General features: G+C 34.7%; 1 protein-coding gene across 1 annotated transcript in view; it reads left to right on the plus strand.

The window, feature by feature from the left end:
• Positions 1-12,359: 12,359 nt before the first annotated feature.
• Positions 12,360-19,668, plus strand: part of LOC145270054 (uncharacterized) — a 42,475-nt gene continuing 35,166 nt past the window's right edge. The window contains exon 1 of the mRNA XM_080125659.1: positions 12,360-13,227. Coding sequence (XP_079981785.1) covers positions 12,823-13,227 — 405 coding nt within the window. The 5' untranslated portion in view covers positions 12,360-12,822. The remainder of the gene's footprint in view (positions 13,228-19,668) is intronic.

Genomic DNA, 19,668 nt, shown 5'->3' on the forward strand with positions numbered 1-19,668 from the left:
AATACCCGGGCAACGCCGGGGACCCATGCTAGTATATCTATAAAAGTGAAAGTGTCTGTGTGTTTGTGTGTTACTGTGTGTCTGTATGTGTACACTTCCCTATGCAATAACTATGTCAATTTTAAGCCTACAGACTCGAAATTTGATATACCGGGTACTGAGATTTGGGAAAATCGAAGTGATTGGTTTTCGGCCAGAAATTTTGCGATTAAGGGGTCAAAGTTCAACGATTTAACCTTTGAGAACTCTACCAAACTCCTCCGACAATTTTGGGTCTAAACACTTGAAATTTTAGATATAGGTTCATTGGACATTAATCTAATTTAATAATTTGATTTGACCCCTAAACAATAAATTTTAAGAGGTCATAATAGGGGTCAAAGTTAAAAGAACTCTTTTTTTTTTTTTTGCTCAGCATACACCTCCAAACACCCGGGCAACGCCGGGCACGCATTCTAGTATAAATATAAATTTATTTAAGATTGTATAGAAGGTCAGAAAATTGTACAAAAGGTAATTTTTTTAACTTTGACCCCTATTATGACCCCTTAACATTTATTGTTTTGGGCTCAAATTAAGTTATTACGTTAGATCCATGTCCAAAGAACCTATATCTAAAATTTCAATTGTTTATACTGAAAATTGTTGGAGGAGTTTGGTAGAGTTCTAAAAAGTCAAATCGTTGACCTTTGACCTCTTAACAGCCAAATTTCTGACCGAAAACAGATTACAAAGATTTTCTCAAATCTCCATACCCTGTATATCAAATTTCGAGTCTGTAGACTTAAAATTGACAGAGTTATTGTGTAGGGAAATGCACACAGACAGACAAACACAGACACACAGACACAGACACACACACACACACACACACACACACACACACTTTCATATATATACTAGTATTTCAGCCCGGTGTTGCCCGGGTGTTTGGAGATGTATGTTGAGGAAAAAAAAAAGCGGTCAAATTTCGAGTCTGTAGACTGAAAATTGACAGAGTTATTATGTAGGGAAATGTACACAGACAGACAGACACACAGACAGACACACACACACACAGACAGTCAGACATTTTCACTTATATATATATATATATATATATATATATATATATATATATATATATATATATTATTTTTAAAATGTAATTATCCACTGATACGTGTTTCGTCGTCTACGACTCATCAGAGTGGCTGCATATATATATATATATATATATATATATATATATATATATATATATACATATGTGTGTGTGTGTATATATATATGTATATATATATATGTGTGTGTATATATATATATATATATATATATATATATATATATATATATATATATACACACACACAAGGTTGTTGCATAGCGGAGAGGGGGCGCCTGTTTTTTTTTTTTTCTAGTTTCATTAAGAATTCCACGGTATGAAGCTGTGTTATTTTCCTTATTTCTCTCCATCCCTTTCTTAAGATTCACCCTAACCCTAACCCTAACCCAATGAAAACGAGATAGTAATCTACTATTAATTAATCCGAAAGGTCAAGTTCGAAAGAAAGAAAGTGAGAAAGAAAGAAAAGAAGAATAGTGTAGATTTCAGGATTATCGTTAATCCCCTCCCCACACCTCTCCACACTAATCTAGTTAAACTCCACCTTTCCCTAGTCTAGAGGCCAAGTCATGTATTAGAATACCAGGCGCTTTAACATCATTAATAAAACAGAGAAAGACTAATATTGTTGGCTGCACCTGCTATAACACTGACCTATTTTATACCTGCGACCCTGAAAAAAGTTTCAACTTGATTTCAATTTGACAAGATCAAACAATTAAAGGCTTACACATTTCATCACACTCTAATAGCTACTTCTAGCCGGCCGCCCGGCGTTGCCCGGCCGTAAAATACTCATAAATATTATATTATAATTCATACAGAAACAGAGATGTGTGCATGCGAGTATTGTGTTTTTTTCTAAACAGTTCACTTCTGGTAAGTAAAAACATAAATAAATAAACAAATAAATTATCGGGCTGCGATCGAAACCAAAACCTACAGACAGTGAGTCAAGTGTGATAACCATTAGACCAGCTTGACACGCTCTTTACAAACCGTTTTCCAACATACTTACTCTTAACATAAACAAGCGGCACGAAATTGCCAAAAAGATAGAAATCTGATCACCCTCATGTACAATTTTTCAATTTTAACTCCTTAGCAGCCCTTTTTACCCCGGATGAAAATAGATTTAAAATTTTTCCACATGTCTGAATAATATACCAAATTTCAAGTCAAAAATTTGTAGAATACATACATTGAGAAGTGTCTTCACATACACATATTCTCTCACACACACACATATTCTCTCTCTCTCTCTCTCTCACACACACACACACACACATATATGTTCAGCTGCGAATGGACGCTATTTTGCTTTTCAGCACAAATATTGAAAATAGTTTTTTGGGTGGTGAATGATAATTATATGGAAATAATTATAGAAAAGGGAATTTGATACAACATGGGCAGTCCATTATCGGAGAATATATATATATATACACACACACACACACACACACATATATATATATATATATATATATATATATATATATATATACACACACATATATACACACACACACACACATATATGTGTGTGTGTTTGTGTGTGTGTGTATATGTGTGTGTATAAATATATATATATATATATATATATATATATATATATATATATATATATATATATATATATATATATATTCTCTTATAATGGACTGCCCAGGTTGTATCAAATTCCTTTTCCTATAATCATTTCCATATAATTATCATTCACTACCAAAAAAATATTTTCAATATTTGTGCTGAAAAGCAAAATAGCGTCCATTCGCAGCTGAACATTTTGCTAACCGCATTTCATTTCCTCTGATGATATGAGCCATTATTGAAAATCCATGGATTAAGGAAATTAAAATAACCCCTTCTATATATTCTTTTGTCAAACAATAATTTCTTAATTCGAATATATGTCTCTATATGTTGTTTTTTTTTTCAGAATTTAAATATAACCACTATTATTATTATTATTATTATTATTATTATTATTATTTTTTTTTTTTTCTATAATAAACATTTAATACCTACAGACACTAGTGTTTCATCCTTTCGGGAATCATCAGTGCAGTTAGGTGTGTCAGAAATTTCGTGAAAATAGTGAATAATTCTACCTCATCTTTCCAAGCTTATAACTCCTCGAAAAATGTAATTCAAGCCCTAATTTTTTTCAATTAAAGGAGCAGGGACCAAGGTTTCATTAAAAAAAAAATTGTGATATATAAAACTTTGGTGAGTAAATTAATTATTTACTTTTTAATAGACACTTGAAAATGGGGGGGGGGTGAATAAAAAAAAACGTTTGTCTAAAATATTATATTCGGTTTATTGGAAAGGGCATAAAATTTCACATTGACCCTGAAAATATTGTAAAAATAGAATCAATAGAAAAATTTTGATAGATTTTTAAAGTTTAAAAATTGAAAAATATTGAGTTCATAAAATTCATTCCTGTTTTTTAAAAAATAAAAAAAATATTTCTATTACTTTTAAAACAACTTTAATAGTTTATTTTGGAAGTATAATCCATAAAGAAAATAAACAACCCACTTTTAAAAGAGAAATTACGAGTTTTTTTTAATATTTTATTCGCAGTTTCGTGTTAGGGGTGTCAAAAATTCCTACAAAAATTCTGATACACCTAGAATGTCACAACACTTAATTTATTCGGATTTTTGAAAACAAAACTGTTTATGTCGTAAATCTTTTTTTTTTACCGGCAACTTTTAATTCTGTTTCCAATCCGGTATCCTTTTATTTTTAGCGGTGGGGAGCTGGATTGTTTCCTCCTTCTACAAACACACATAAAAAAAAATGACCTCATGGGGAGACAAGAAAATCCATAAGGACATAATCCCACCCCATTCACATGTACCTATTTACTATGCCTCCCCACGGGACAGAGTTAGACACCAGGGTCGTTTTTTAACGTGGAGAAAAGGTACAAAAAATAAAAATTGTCTCAGTCGTGAAGGATTTCTCCTCCACCGAAAGAGAACAAGAAATGGAAGTGCAGCATCTGAAGAACAGATACTACACTTTTTATTTATTTGCTTCACCACTGAGCAAATTAGGCAGGAGGCTGTTTTTTAATGTGGAGATAGGAGGAAGGGAAAGGGGGATCCAGCTCCCGAGAGGTGGGAAGTGGGAGCCGGATTAGAAACTGTTGGTATGAAGGGTTGCCCCTACAGTGACCAAGGTCAGATATGTGGGGTTACCCCCACATATGGTCTTTGCTAGTCATAGCTGGTCTTTGCTAGTCATAGCTTTGCAGTATCTGTCGGAACAGATGGTATTTATTTGCTCCCCCACCGAGCAAATTAGGCACAGGGCCGATTTTTAATGTGAGGAGTGAAGAGAGGGGGAAGGGAAAAAGGGGACCAGCTCCCGGGAGGTGGGAAATGGGAGCTGGTTAAAGGTCAGACAAGTGGGGTTGCCCCCACATCTGGTCTTTGCTAGTCATAGCTAGTCATAGCTTGCAGTATCTGCCGGAACAGATACTACACTTTGATCTTGACCATTATGGAGAGTAGAAAACGCATTGTGGATGCGTTATCGGCAGCTCCTGTTACTCTCGCTTCTTCTTATTTGTCCCTCAATCCTCATTTTTTAATGAGTGATTTTTCTGACAAAGGGAGAAGAAAAAGCTGTTTTCTAGGTTGGCAGTATTTTGTGCGAGCAGTTGGCTGAGATGGCGGAAATTTTCTGTTTCTATGTCTATCATTGTAGCCATGTCACTAGTAAGGGTGCTGGAGGTAAACGTTTTGTCTGGGCTGACGTTATCCGCCTGATAGTCAGGGACCCGAACCTTGGATTAACCACTAAGGAGGCTGTCCTATCAGCAGGTGCAAAGTACTGGGGCTGCTGTATTGCCATTTGGTGAATGGATTCTGGACCATGCAGTAGCTTCTGGTGGGGCCTCTCGATGCCATACTAGTGGGTAATTGTTACGGCTTTACCTTATCATTAGCTACAAATAATTAAAAAAAAAAAATTCTTCGTTTCTTTTTCTCTCTTAATTTCCCCTCTCTGTCCTGCTCTAAGTAAATCTGACGACCTAGTCCACAAATTTCAAAATTTCATCATGACAAGTTTCAAGAAAAAATACACGATTAAACTTGGTTCTCCAACTTCCAACATAGACCCCTACTACCATGTCTCCTTCTCCAACATCAGGGGTCTACGTTCTAACCTTCCAGAGGTTGAAACCCAATTACAGGAGACTAAACCAGACCTTTTATTTTTAAGTGAAACTGGCATTGGACAGGCTATTTCCCTAGAAGAGTTCGCAATTAAAGGATACTCTAACTTAACCTCTAAATCTGACCCCCAAGATCGCCATGGGCATGGAATATGTGCCTATATTAAAGATAGCTTTCCATGTGGTAGGGACATCTCCAGGGAAGATCCTAACTTACCCTATATGTGCTTCCGGGTTGCTTTAGCTCACACTACTGCATTTATATTTACTCTCTATCGCCCCCACAACAGCGGAGTTACTATATTTAAAAGCATATCTGAGAAAATTGACCAAGTCCTATCTGCTTATCCTTCAGCTAACATTCACGTATGTGGAGATTTCAATGTTCACAACGTCGAATGGTTGACCCACTCAAACAAGACCGATGATGAGGGGAGGTTCTGTCATGATTTCTCCATTGCCTATGACCTCACTCAGATTGTTCAGGAACCCACCCGTGTGCCCGACAATGACGGCCAGTATGCGAGCCTACTAGACCTTTTTCTCACAACTTGCCCTGAACTATGTTCAGTTTCTGTTCTGTCGCCTCTTGGATCTTCTGACCACTCTGTTGTATCAATTAAGATAAAAATGAAATGTAATAAGTCCCCAGACGTACCTCTCCATCGTACAGTATATCGATACACTATGGCTGACTGGGATAGCTTCCGTACATTTATAACTGATCTACCTCTGCATTCCATATTTAAAAAGGATGTGTCCTCTATAGTATTAGACCTGACAGAATGGTTAATTGTAGGTATTGATCGTTTCATAACCTCGAAAAAGTTTCAATTAAAGTTTCAGCAAAAACCTAACAGCCAGCCATGGTTCTCTCCAGAATGTGCTGCTGCCATTGCGCAGAGAAATCACTTTATCCACTGTTTCCAACGTAATAGATGTATGGAAACTAAAGCCGCTTTCAGGACTGCCAGCAACCATTGTAAGAAAGTAATAAAGAGCGCAAGATGGTTGTATGCTCAATCTGTTAAGTCCAAAGTAGCTGAGCAGCGGCTTGGTTCCCACCAGTTTTGGCAAATAGCAAACAGAATTCTGAACAGAAGTGTGCGCTCCATTCCAACTATCATCAATGGACCTGAGGTAATCTCGTCAGCATCAGACAAAGCCGAACTCTTTGTCAAGAACTTTGCAGCTAATTCTACCTTTTGCGATCAAGGCCGCCAACCCCCAATATTTCCTCCTGTATCTGAAAACACACTATGTGATATACGTATATCTGTATGTGATGTTGCCAAGCTAATCAAAAACCTTGATTCCAGTAAAGCAACTGGCCCGGACGGTATTCCAATTATAGTACTCAAAAAACTTCAACCTGAACTAGCGCCCATACTTACAAAACTATTTAAACGTTGTCTTAAGGAGAATAGTTTCCCATCTCCCTGGAAAATTTCATCTGTATGCCCTGTATTTAAGAATTCAGGTGATCGCTCATCCCCCTCTCAGTACAGGCCAATAAGTCTTCTGTGCGTCATGAGTAAGTTGCTGGAATCTGTGTTAAATACAGAAGTAATCAACCATCTCAACAAAAATAACCTTCTTAGTGACACTCAATATGGTTTCCGTTCTGCTAGATCTACAGCAGATGTGCTTACAGTTATATCTCATAGGATTAGCAAATCTCTCGACGGAGGCAACCTTTCTAGGGCAATTGCTCTTGACATATCTAAGGCCTTTGATAGGGTATGGCATAAAGGTTTACTTCATAAGATCTCTAGCTATGGTATAGCTGGAAATGTCTTCTCAATTATTAAATCATTTCTTTCTGATAGGTTCATAAGAGTAGTAGTTGAGGGGCAAAAATCAGAAGCCCACAGTATTAATGCCGGTGTCCCTCAGGGGTCCATCCTGGGCCCAACTCTTTTCCTGATCTACATTAATGATCTTCCAAATCACATCCTTACATCATTTGTAGACATTTATGCTGACGACACTACCATTTATGGTAGCACATCTAAGACAGTAAACGACCAAGTTCTCTCCAATTCTCTCTCCTCTGATCTTGAGCATGTAGTACAATGGGGAAAGGAGTGGCTGGTTACTTTTAATGCATCTAAAACCAAGCTTCTCTCTTTACATCATCAACATTCTGATCCACATCTGGTATCAATTGAAATGAATGGCTCTCGTCTTCAGGAGGCCTCAAGTTTTGACAAGCTTCTGGGCTTGACCATTACTCCTGATCTTAAATCGAACACGTACATCAAATCTGTTGCCAAGGCCGCTGGAAAAATGGTGGGATCTTTCTATCGATCCAGTAGATATCTCACTGCTGATGCAATTCTCTATCTATATAAGAGCCAGGTACGTCCAAGGATGGAATACTGTTGCCACATCTGGGCAGGAGCTGCTAGAAAGGACTTGGCCTGCCTTGATAGAGTTCAAAATAGACTTCGTAGCCTCGTAGGAGATGTCCTTTTCTCTTCCTTGCAACCTCTATCTCACAGAAGAGATGTTGCGAGTTTGTCTCTGATGTATCGTTATTTTCATGGAAAGTGTTCGACTGAGCTTCAATCTATGGTCCCCCCTCGCAAAACTTTCACAAGAAACACTCGTCTAGCTGTAAACACTATCAATAATTCCCCCCACTCTTTATCTGTGCCTAAACCTAAACGTAGATTCCATGAACAAAGCTTTTTTATTAGAACTGCACGCCTGTGGAATGGTCTTCCGTTTTACTGCTTTCCGGCTGACTACAATATGGTTGTCTTCAAGTCTAACGTAAATAAGTTCTTGATGAGCCGTTCCATATAAGTTATCAAATTTAACAAATTTTCATTACTAATGATTATTATATTGTCCAATTTCTACTGTACACTCTTTAACCCTTATCCTTGAGTGGCCTCTTGGCCTTGATAATGAGTTGATACCTATGAAAAAAAAAAAAAAAAGAAAAAGTCCAATGTGAACAAGTTCTAATTGAATCGTCCCCCTAAGTAATCCAAGTTTACAAATTCCCACTGTTTACTATGCTAAAATCACAATGACTAATGTATACCTATTAACCCTTATCCTCGAGTGGCCTCTGGGCCTTGATAAGTGGTGACACCCTTGTAAAAAAAAAAAAAATAAAAAAAAAAAGGCTAAGGACGTAGAGAGAAAACAGAACCTAACCGTTTGGATTGGAACACAGTTTTGCTTCTTCTCCTTTTTTTTTTTTTTTTTTTTTTTTTTAATTTATTTTCTTATCCTTTTTTTTTGCTTCCTATTCCAGGAATTTGTGGTGAGATCGGAGGGGGCTGCAGTATTTGCGGTGAGACTTGATGATGGTGGTGGTGGGAGGGCTGGGTTTTTTTTTTTGTTTTGTTCGGCTAACAAATTCTAATCTGCGATTGGTGGCAGAAGAATGGGTGATAAGGAAAAAAAAAAACGGTTTTTCTTTTCGGCTACCAACGTTTTTCCGCACTGATAAAAAGTACATTTACTGGAAGGAAAACGTTTTGAATTTGAATTTCGTCCTGTTATTCTTCCCTCTCTTTCGCCACTTAAAGGGGACCTTCTGAAACGGTGGTGCACTAATGGTAACACACACACAGACACACACACACACACACGTTAAGAAAGATGACTCAGTAAAGATAACACAATACATATACATTACTACATATATATATATATATATATATATATATATATATATATATATATATATATATACATATATATATATATATATATATATATACATATATATAAAGTAATGTGATTGATAATTTAAAATTTAAAAATCAAATTATAATTAAATTAAAAATCCGTTTCATAAGAAGGAACAACAACAAAATCAATTATCTGTACGATCGTTTCGGAAAACAATGCTTTTTATTGTGGTAGACATCAAGTTATGGACAATAATTATTAAATATAGTTTTTTAATAAGCAAGGTCTCCTCGTCAGCAAATTTTGAAGGGTTTTTATTAACTTTAAAAGACACCATAAATAAACCTAGCATATATATATATATATATATATATATATATATATATATATATATATATATATATATATTTAGTAGAAATGGTAATTAATAAAACCTGAAAAAAGTGCTCGATACTGTTGTAGAGCAAATATGTGTTTTATTTTTTATTACCGTATCTTTCTGTTAACTTACATTATTGTTTCAACTACCCGGCCGTTTTTTTGGCCGTCTGTAGCTTCCTCAAACTTTTACAGAAACCCGAGGAAGCTACAGAGGTCCAAAAAAAAACCAAAAAAAAAAAAAAAACCGGCCGGGTAGCTGAAACAATAATGTAACTTAACAGAAAGATACGGTAATAAAAAATAAAACGTGTATATATATATATATATATATATATATATATATATATATATATATATATATATATATATATATATATATATATATATTCTGATGAGTTAAGGGCATAATATATTCACTGATTGATATAATAATTAAGTGATTGATTTTGCGCTACGAAACAGATACTGTCAAGAATTGTATAAGTCAACTGAATTAAAGGAATAAATTATAAGATGGTCAACATCATGAATTTTGGAATATAACTTTTTGTCATTTATTCTATATTTTGCTCTTTAATTACATTGAGCTTCTTAAATAAGGATTGATAATAAGAAAATGTATTTCTATAGAAATATATATACAAACACACACACAAACACACACACAAACATATATATATATATATATATATATATATATATATATATATATATATATATATATATATATACTAGCAAAAGTACCCATCGTTACTGGTTCAAAAACAACCTACAGAAAATGGACTCTGATTTATGAAAGTATGATAGGTTATGAAAAGGAAGGGTTGTAAAGAGATAGCTTCGAATTTGGGGGTATCAAAACCAAACCGACTCTCTCTTTGACACGGTAAGTTTGGGAAAAGGAGTTAAAAATAAAAAAATATACAAAATAGAGAGAGAGAGAGAGAGAGAGAGAGAGAGAGAGTCGAGCGCCATTTTAAATTGTCCAATACATTGTAAACACTATGTTTTTCGAGCTGAATAAACATGTTACATTAAATAAAAACGCTGAAAACATATCCAGTTAGGTAGAAAAGTAACTTATCTTTCCTTTGATAACATTTATTTGTTATATATATATATTTTTTTTGACAACTTTTTCGAATCTATGTGTACAGTATTACAAACCCGAATTTCACATTTCAAAATGGCGCCCGACACTCTCTTTAACACGGTAAGTTTGGGAAAAAGTGTTATAAATAATAAACTAGACAAATTACTATTAAAAAAAACACTGAATATATGTCAACTTATGTCACGGTAACATATATTGAGCGAGTTTCTAACAGTATTTTGTCTAGTTTATTATTTATAACATCTTTTCCTGAACTTACCGTGTTAAAGAGAGAGTCGGGCGCCATTTTGAATTTTCCAATACATCGGTAAACACTGTATGGTTTTCGAGCTGAATAAACATGTTACATTGAATAAAAACACTAAAAACATATCCAGTTAGGTAGAAAAGTAACTTATCTTGCCTTTGATAACATTTATTTGTTATATATATATATTTTTTTGACAACTTTTTCGAATCTATGTGTACAGTAATACAAACCCCTTTCAATCCAAAATAAATGTTATATCTAATTTCCGATTTCCCTTATTCTATGTATGTATTTTTTTTTTTTTACATCCAATAAATCTCATTGTGACATTTAATGGGTGGGTTTCTACCGTCATTTTTGCTTTATTTTTAAGTCATTCTCAAAATTTCACAACTGTAAAAAAAAAGACATCGCAGCCATTTTTTCTTTTTTGCACATAACGCCCAACACTACTGGTTTTTCAAACGAAATAAACATCTTACACAAAAAAACTTAGTCAATTATGTAGAAAAGTAACTTATCTTGCCTTTGATAACATTTATTTGTTATATATTTGATTTGTGACAACTTTTTCGTACCTCTGTGGATTGTAAAACAAACCTTATGGAATTTAACCATTTTTTTGTTGTTGTTGTTGTTATGAGAGATAATTGTAATTTTTTTTTTTTTGAGGCGTCAACTTTTTTTTAAAAGCAATTACGTTTTACAATCTTGCCACTTGGACTTAGGGTTAGAGGTAAAAAGTTTGGTTAAAATTAAAATGTCCCGGAAGTGGAGGATCATTTTACGTTAAATTTATATAAGAAACTGATCTTCCACTCTGTAACAATTTTATTTATTTTTACCCCCCCCTCAACAAGGCGTATTACATTTGAACATAAAGGGCTATTATTTGGGATCGTGTCTAACAGAGAACTGCGAGGAGTTTATTAACGAGATGCCTGTTCACATTACATTTAAACTTCTGCATGTCAGTACAGCCAGGGAAGCAGGAAACAGAAAAGGAATTCCAAAGTCTCGTAGTCCGAGAGAAGAAACTATTAGAGTAGACTGGTTTTCTGGCATCTAGGGACCTTAACAGTGAAGCCTTCGGGACAAGATCAAAGTGTATTATCTGTTCTTCAGATGCTGCACTTCAATTTCTTGTTCTCTGTCAGTGGAGGAGAAATTCTTCACGACTGAGACAATTTTTATTTTTGTTCCTTTTCTCCACGTTAAAAAACGACCCTGGTGTCTAACTCTGTCCCGTGCGGAGGCATTGTAAATAGGAACAGTGAAACCAAGTTGTCAGGGTGTTCACACGTAATCGCCTAAAAAAAGTAGAATGTCGTTTTTTTTTGTTTTTTTTTTAGAGTGTGTTTGTTGGAGAAAATCTACAATTTTTTTTTCTTTCTACTTATTTAATCGCCTTTCTACGAGGGAAACTTTAAACGCAGTGGCCGTTTTTAATATGAGGGGAAATCTACCCCCCCTCTCTCTCACAAAATAAAAGGGTGAGGGGGAGGCAGTCTGGATCGAGAGTTTCAGTCTGCGATTTGTTTTTTTTTCTTATCTATGAAATAGAATTAAAAAAGAAAAGAAAGGAAATAGACACACACGTGACGTCATGTAGGTCACGTGACGGAGAACTTTTCTTTCTAGGCCACGCCCCTTTGTCGTTGGCGGTTAATTCAAAAATTTAGTTTCGTTTTTTTAGCCTGTGTTTGTTTCGCCATTCGTCGAGTCTTCGTCGCTCTCGTAGGTTCGTCCGTTTTAGGAAGCAACTTTAAAACTTAGAAAAAATTGTAGCCGATCTATAAAAAAAAAGTATTTAACCAGATAGACTATTTCATTTTACGAGTGAAAAGAGCACATGTTACGTAAAGTAATACAAAAATACGGTTTTTAGCAATATTTTTAACTGGCGATTATCGGATTTGGACGTTCTAACAAAAAAAAAAAAAAAAAAAATTTAAAAACTTTATCCGGTGAGAAAGCAAGGATTTAACGGAATCTTACGATAAAAAAAAAAAAAAGAACACGCGAACTTTTTTTTTTTTTTTTTTTTTAATTAAAAAGGGGTCAAATTACATGAACTCTCTTTTAAACTAACACAATCTCTCTTCCCAACCGTCAAAATGAACACCGTTCGAAAATCTTTCCGTACTCGCAAGTACCTGTCCCTCCAAGAAAAGGAAAACCAATTATTCCCAACGCCGGAATACATGAAGAAACGTCCGGAGATCGAAGACTTACAGGAGGAAGAGTGTAACCAGTGCGCGGGGTCACGTCGGGCCACGATCGGCGGAGGGCGAGGTCACCAGCAGCAAGCCCCTAAAGTCCAGAGACGACCGAACCGGAGAACATCGATGATCTCAACTCGATATTTCTCAGATAATACCAGTGCGAATATTTCTTCGACCATAAATTCCTCGTCAGTTTCCGTTGACGGTAGTGCCGGAAATCTTGGCAGCAAGCGGCAAATCTCGAGATCCCAAAGTGTCCGGTTGACGGTGATAGAAGCGGTCGATACACTTCGAAAGGTGAGTAAAACCCAATTTTAAACTTCTGCGGGGTAAATGTGTAGTTTAGCGGCATAAATTATTGAGATGGCACAAAATAGTGCGAGGGTTCAGGGGTTAATACCATGCAAATGGTAAATTTGCGACGGGTTTGAATATCAGATTCGGGTACTAGTGCACTTATTGATCAGTGCTGAAATAATGATGTTATTATTTAAAAAGCCATTCTTAACATGGGGAGGGTGTTTTGTACCTATTCTATACTTTAACCTTACAATTGAATAAAAAGACATATAAAACTAATTAAACTTGGAAATACGATTTAAAAAATAGCGTGGATCAGTAAGTGCGCTAGCACCCAGATTCGTTGCCAGCGACCCCGAACACCTTAAAAAAAAAAAAAAAAAAAATTTATTGGTCAATGTTCTGTTGTAGTTAAAGTAGACATTTACAAAAAAAAAAAAAAAAAAAAAAAAAAAAAAAAAAAAAAAAAAAAAAAAAAAAGGTAATTTTTTAGATTAGGTCCACCTCCACAATTTTCTTTTAAATGACGACTTTTAAAGGTTTTCGACTATGCTGAATACGGAAATCGCATTGAAATTTTGCAGAAATAAGTAGTTATCGAGATATAAAAAGTTGTATTATGTATTGTATTATTTGGCGGCCATCTTTTTACGCCGAACGCCATAAACAAATCTACGTGCGTAACAAAGATGGCCGCCAAAGAATACAATGCATAATACAACTTTATATATATATATATATATATATATATATATATACTTTTTTTTATTATTATTACATTTTCACCCCAAACAAGGCACATTGCCACTTTGTTGTAGGGGGCTACTATCAGGGACATAGGCATCGGAGGTATTGTGTAGGGAGTTGGGCAGCAAACTGTCGGTCCACGTTACACTTTAACTTCTGCATGTCAGTACAGTTGAGGAAGCAGGGACCCGGAAGGGGAATTCTAAAGTCTCTGTCCTGGGGAAGAAACTACTGAAGTAGAAGACTCTCTTGCATCTAGGGATCTCTACTGTGAAGGGGTGGGATTTAGCTGCTTGTCGGGTTTGTCGGGGGTACTTACGTAGAGAGGGTACAAGTACTTAGGGATGCAACTTTTCGTCGATGGTTAATTTTTTTTGTTATTTCATGCTTTGGTCATAGTTTAAAATACTGATTTCTCCCTCGGATTTTAACGACAGGTGCGCGAAAAAAATGGTATTTTTCGGCGATAAACTGTAGAAGTACCATAAGACCTACCGTAAAAACTGAATTTAACCTGAAATCTTATTTAAAGCAAAAAGAAAAGAAAAAAGCAGTTCGTAAACTGCAGAAGTGCCCAATATTTAAAATGTTGGTTTTTTTTAACACCCCCCTCCCCCACCTCGAGGAGAACTACTGTAGTCCTACACAAGGATCCTCCGCTACTTCAGCCATGTGATACTACTTTTTCTGGGCGATTACATGTAAACAGATGCCCCGAGAAAGTTTGCGTTATAAAGAAAGAGAAAGGGGGAATCTACTTCCCATCGGGCGTAACGGTGCGAGGAAAAACCGGTGTAAAGTGAAAATCTTGCATCGGCCTAAAAATGTTCCGCCATTAAACCACGACGAGACCGGGTTGCAGTTTTTTTTTCTTTCTTTTTTTATATTTAGTTTTTTATATATAGTTATTTAGAAAAAAAAAATATTTTACAAAAATAATATACAATTTTTTTATATAGTTAATTATGACGGGTTAGTATTACTGTACACATAGATTCGAAAAAGTTGTCAAAAAACAAATATATAAATATTAATATTATCAAAGGCAAGATAAGTTACTTTTCTACGTAACTGGATATGTTGTCAGTACTGTTGGGGGTGTCTATTCCGAAAGCCGTTCTTCACATGGAGAGGTTGGGGGTGTTTATTCGAAAACCGGGTTTGTTTTACTGTACACATAGATTCGAAAAAGTTGTCAAAAAACAAATATATAAATATTATCAAAGGCAAGATAAGTTACTTTTCTACGTAACTGGATATGTTGTCAGTACTGTTGGGGGTGTCTATTCCGAAAGCCGTTCTTCACATGGAGAGGTTGGGGGTGTTTATTCGAAAACCGGGTTTGTTTTACTGTACACATAGATTCGAAAAAGTTGTCAAAAAACAAATATATAAATATTATCAAAGGCAAGATAAGTTACTTTTCTACGTAACTGGATATGTTGTCAGTGTTGGGGGTGTCTATTCCGAAAGCCGTTCTTCACATGGAGAGGTTGGGGGTGTTTATTCGAAAACCGGGTTTGTTTTACTGTACACATAGATTCGAAAAAGTTGTCAAAAAACAAATATATAACAAATAAATGTTATCAAAGGCAAGATAAATTACTGTTCTACCAAACAGGATATAATTTTGGTGTTTTTATTCAATGTAACATGTTTATTCAGCTCGAAAAACATGCAGTGTTTACCGATGTATTGGAAAATTCAAAATGGCGCCCGCCCGACACTCTCTTTAACATGATAAGTTTGGGAAAAGGTGTTATAAATAATAAACTAGACAAAATACTATTAAACAAACACCGAATATATGTCAACTTATGTCACGGTAACATATATTGAGCGAATTTCTAACAGTATTTTGTCTAGTTTATTATTTATAACATCTTTTCCTGAACTTACCGTGTTAAAGAGAGAGTCGGGCGCCATCTTGAATTTTCTAATACATCGGTAAACACTGTATGGTTTTCGAGCTGAATAAACATGTTACATTGAATAAAAGCACAAAAATATATCCAGTTTGGTAGAAAAGTAACTTATCTTGCCTTTGATAACATTTATTTGTTTTTTGACAACTTTTTCGAATCTATGTGTACAGTAATACAAACCCATTATGACTAATAATTGAAAGGTTTTGATCAAATTTTTATTTAGAAAAAAAAATATTTTACAAAAATAATATACAATTTTTTTATAGTTAATTATGACTAATTGAAAGGTTTTGATCAAATTTTTCAGAAAAAAAAAATATTTTACAAAAATAATATACAATATTTTTTTATATAGTTAATTATGACTAATAATTGAAAGGTTTTGAATCAAATTTTTATTTAGAAAAAAAATATTTTACAAAAATAATATACAATTTTTTTTATATAGTTAATTATGACTAATAATTGAAAGGTTTTGAATCAAATTTTTATTTAGAAAAAAAAATATTTTACAAAAATAATATACAATTTTTTTATATAGTTAATTATGACTAATAATTGAAAGGTTTTGATCAAATCTTTATTTAGAAAAAAAATATTTTACAAAAATAATATACAATTTTTTTTATAGTTAATTATGACGAATAATTGAAAGGTTTTGATCAAATTTTTATTTAGAAAAAAAATATTTTACAAAAATAATATACAATTTTTTTTATATAGTTAATTATGATTAATAATTGAACAGTTTCGATCAAATCTTTATTTAGAAAAAAAAATATTTTACAAAAACAATATACAATTTTTTTTATATAGTTAATTATGACTAATAATTGAAAGGTTTTGATCAAATTTTTATAAAAAAAAAAATATTTTACAAAAATAATATACAATTTCTTTTTTTTTTTTTTTTTTTTGCATATTTAGAAGAAATGAAGTATTTATTGATTTCTGTACATATACACATATATTTAAAAAAAATTTATATCTATAAAGGTGAAACTGTCTCTATGTACATTTCCCTACCAAACTACTCTGTCAATTTTCAGTCTACAGACTCGAGATTTGGCATAAGGGGTGTTGAAGTTTGGGAAAATCTTTTTAATCGATGTTCGGACAGAAATTTGGCTTTCAAGAAGTCAAAGTTCAACGATTTGACCTTTGAAAACTACCAAACTCCTCCGCTAATTTTGGGTCTAAGCACTTGAAATTTTAGATGTAGGTTACTTGGACATAGATCAAACTTTTTAATTTGGATTGAGATCAAAACAAATGTTAAGGGGTCAAAATTGGGGTCGAAGTTAAAAAAAAAAAATTAAAAAAAAATTACCTATGCAGTCTCTACCAAATTACTCAGCCAATTTTTAGTCTAAACATTTGAAATTTTTTATAAAGTGTATTCAGACATAGCGCAAGCTTTTTAATCGGTTTTTAGCCGAAAATTTGGCTGCCAAGAGGTCAAAATTGAAAGAGTTGGCCTTTGCAGACTCTACCAAGCTCCTCCGCCAATTTTGGGTCTAAACACTTGAAATTTTAGATGTAGGTTATTTGGACATGAGTCAAACTTTTTAATATATATATATGCACATAAAGTTATGAACAAAGCCGGGCTGAACTGCTAGGAAATTATAAAAATATTCGGTCAATGTGCAGTGGTTGGTCAACCTGCAAAGGGTGTTTATTCTGAAAGCCATTCTTAGCATATGAAGTTGGGGGTGTTTATTCCGAATGGCATTTTTCAACCTCCCCATGTTAAGAATGGCTTTCGGAATAAACACTCGACCCTCTTACGGTTCAGATAATCATTTAACGTTTAAGTTCACATACGAAGCTGATTCCTGGTAAACACTCTAAATTCTAAAATTGTTTTTCTTCTTTATGCCAAATTTTGGAGTATGTTGCTGTTTACACATAATCAATTTTGCAACGGAAGTTATGATTTAGCGGAAGGTATTAATCTATAACTTTACCCTTCCTCTTCTAATAAACAAGTAAAGTTCATTCGCTTGCTAATAGGTCCCCAGTATGGGTGACCCGGCAAAATTCTGGTTCACATCCTCGGGGACTTTTAGTGCTAAAATGCCCCTTTTTGTGTCTCTTTTTTTCATATTTCTCAAAAATAACTTTGTCTGACTATATAGTGGTTTTTCAAGGCCTGAAACTGCATCGTTATCCATTTGCACTGGGATTCGGTGTCCACAGGGGCTCAAGAGGTCAAAAATGCCCCAAAATGGCCAAAAATTAGACTTTTTGCCCCATAGAATTTGATTCATCCATTAGATTTTCCTGGAACTTGGCCAAAATGTGGAGGCCATTGTTCTTAATATTCTTAATATAAATTCAGTATGGGTGACCCTGGCAAAATTCTGGTTCGCATCCCTCTGGGACTTTTAGGGTTAAAAAAAAAAAAACATGCCTTTTTGGAGCTCTTTTTTCATATTACTCAAAACTTTATGTATGTCTATATAGTGGGTTTCCATGGTGCCGAATTCAAATATACATGTCTTAATGAGTGAAACTGCACCATTTATCCATTTTCACTGGGATTCTGTGTTCCCGGGAGCTCAAAAGGAGTCACAAAAGTTTTGCATTGCAGAATTGAAGAAACAAGTGTTCCCAATGTCGACGAGTCCAACAGGGGGACGTGTGTTGCTTGGAATGATTGAATTGCAATTGTATTGTAAGAAGTGGTTGGAGGAGTACCTCCGAAAGCGCCGTAATTTCTTAGGGCGCCCAGGCACCATGATTGGGCCAAGAAGAGCAAAAAAAATGTGCTAAGTTCAAATCAAATTACTCAATTTTTAACTATGACGGAAGTAATTTTTGTTTTTAGGACAAACTTAACCTTCACACTTCTCACATTCCTCATTTCTTCACTATTTTGTGTGGTATTTTTTTTTTTTTATTACGTTTTCACCCCAAACAAGGCACATTGCCACTTTAATCTAGGGGGGCTACTATCAGGGACATAGGCATCGGAGGTATTGTGTAGGGAGTTGGGCAGCAAACTGTTGGTCCACGTTACACTTGAACTTCTGCATGTCAGAATAGTTGGGGAAGCAGGAACCAGGAATGGAATTCTAAATCTAGCTGTCCTGGGGAAGAAACTACTGGAGTAGAAGGCTCTCTTACATCTTGGGATCTCAACTGTGAAGGGGTGGGATTTAGCTGCTTGTCAGGTTTGTCGGGAGTACTTACGTAGAGAGGGTACAAGTGCTTGCAGTTCGTCAGAGCATTCACAGTTAAAGTACTTGTACAATAGGCAGAGGGATGCAACTTTTCGTCGATGGTTAATTTTTTTTGTTATTTCATGCTTTGGTCATAGTTTAAAATACTGATTTCTCCCTCGGATTTTAACAACAGGTGCGCGAAAAAAATGTAGGGGGCTACTATCAGGGACATAAGCTACAGGGATACTGTGTAGGGAGTTGGGCAGCAAGATGTCTGTTCACGTTACACTTGAACTTCTGCATGTCAGTACAGTTGGGGAAGCAGGGACCCGGAAGGGAATTCCAAAGTCTAGCAGTTCATCTCGCATGCAGCACCAGAGGGGGACCACACACATGCGGCTTGTTCTTTTCATTGTATTACAGTGTTGTTTGGTTATTAATAGGGCTGTGACAACAGCATATTCTTTTTATTGTTTCAACTCTTGCATATATATCTGTTAATATCTTATGTTTTTATATAGACGGATGTGGTTCTCGGTTGATTAAGTGTTTCTAACTGTGTCGGATATAAACCCGAGAGTCAAAAGAATGAA

Source organism: Euprymna scolopes, chromosome 46 (assembly GCF_053919585.1).
Source record: "Euprymna scolopes isolate OS-2025 chromosome 46, ASM5391958v1, whole genome shotgun sequence".
Taxonomy (NCBI): Eukaryota; Metazoa; Mollusca; class Cephalopoda; order Sepiida; family Sepiolidae; genus Euprymna; species Euprymna scolopes.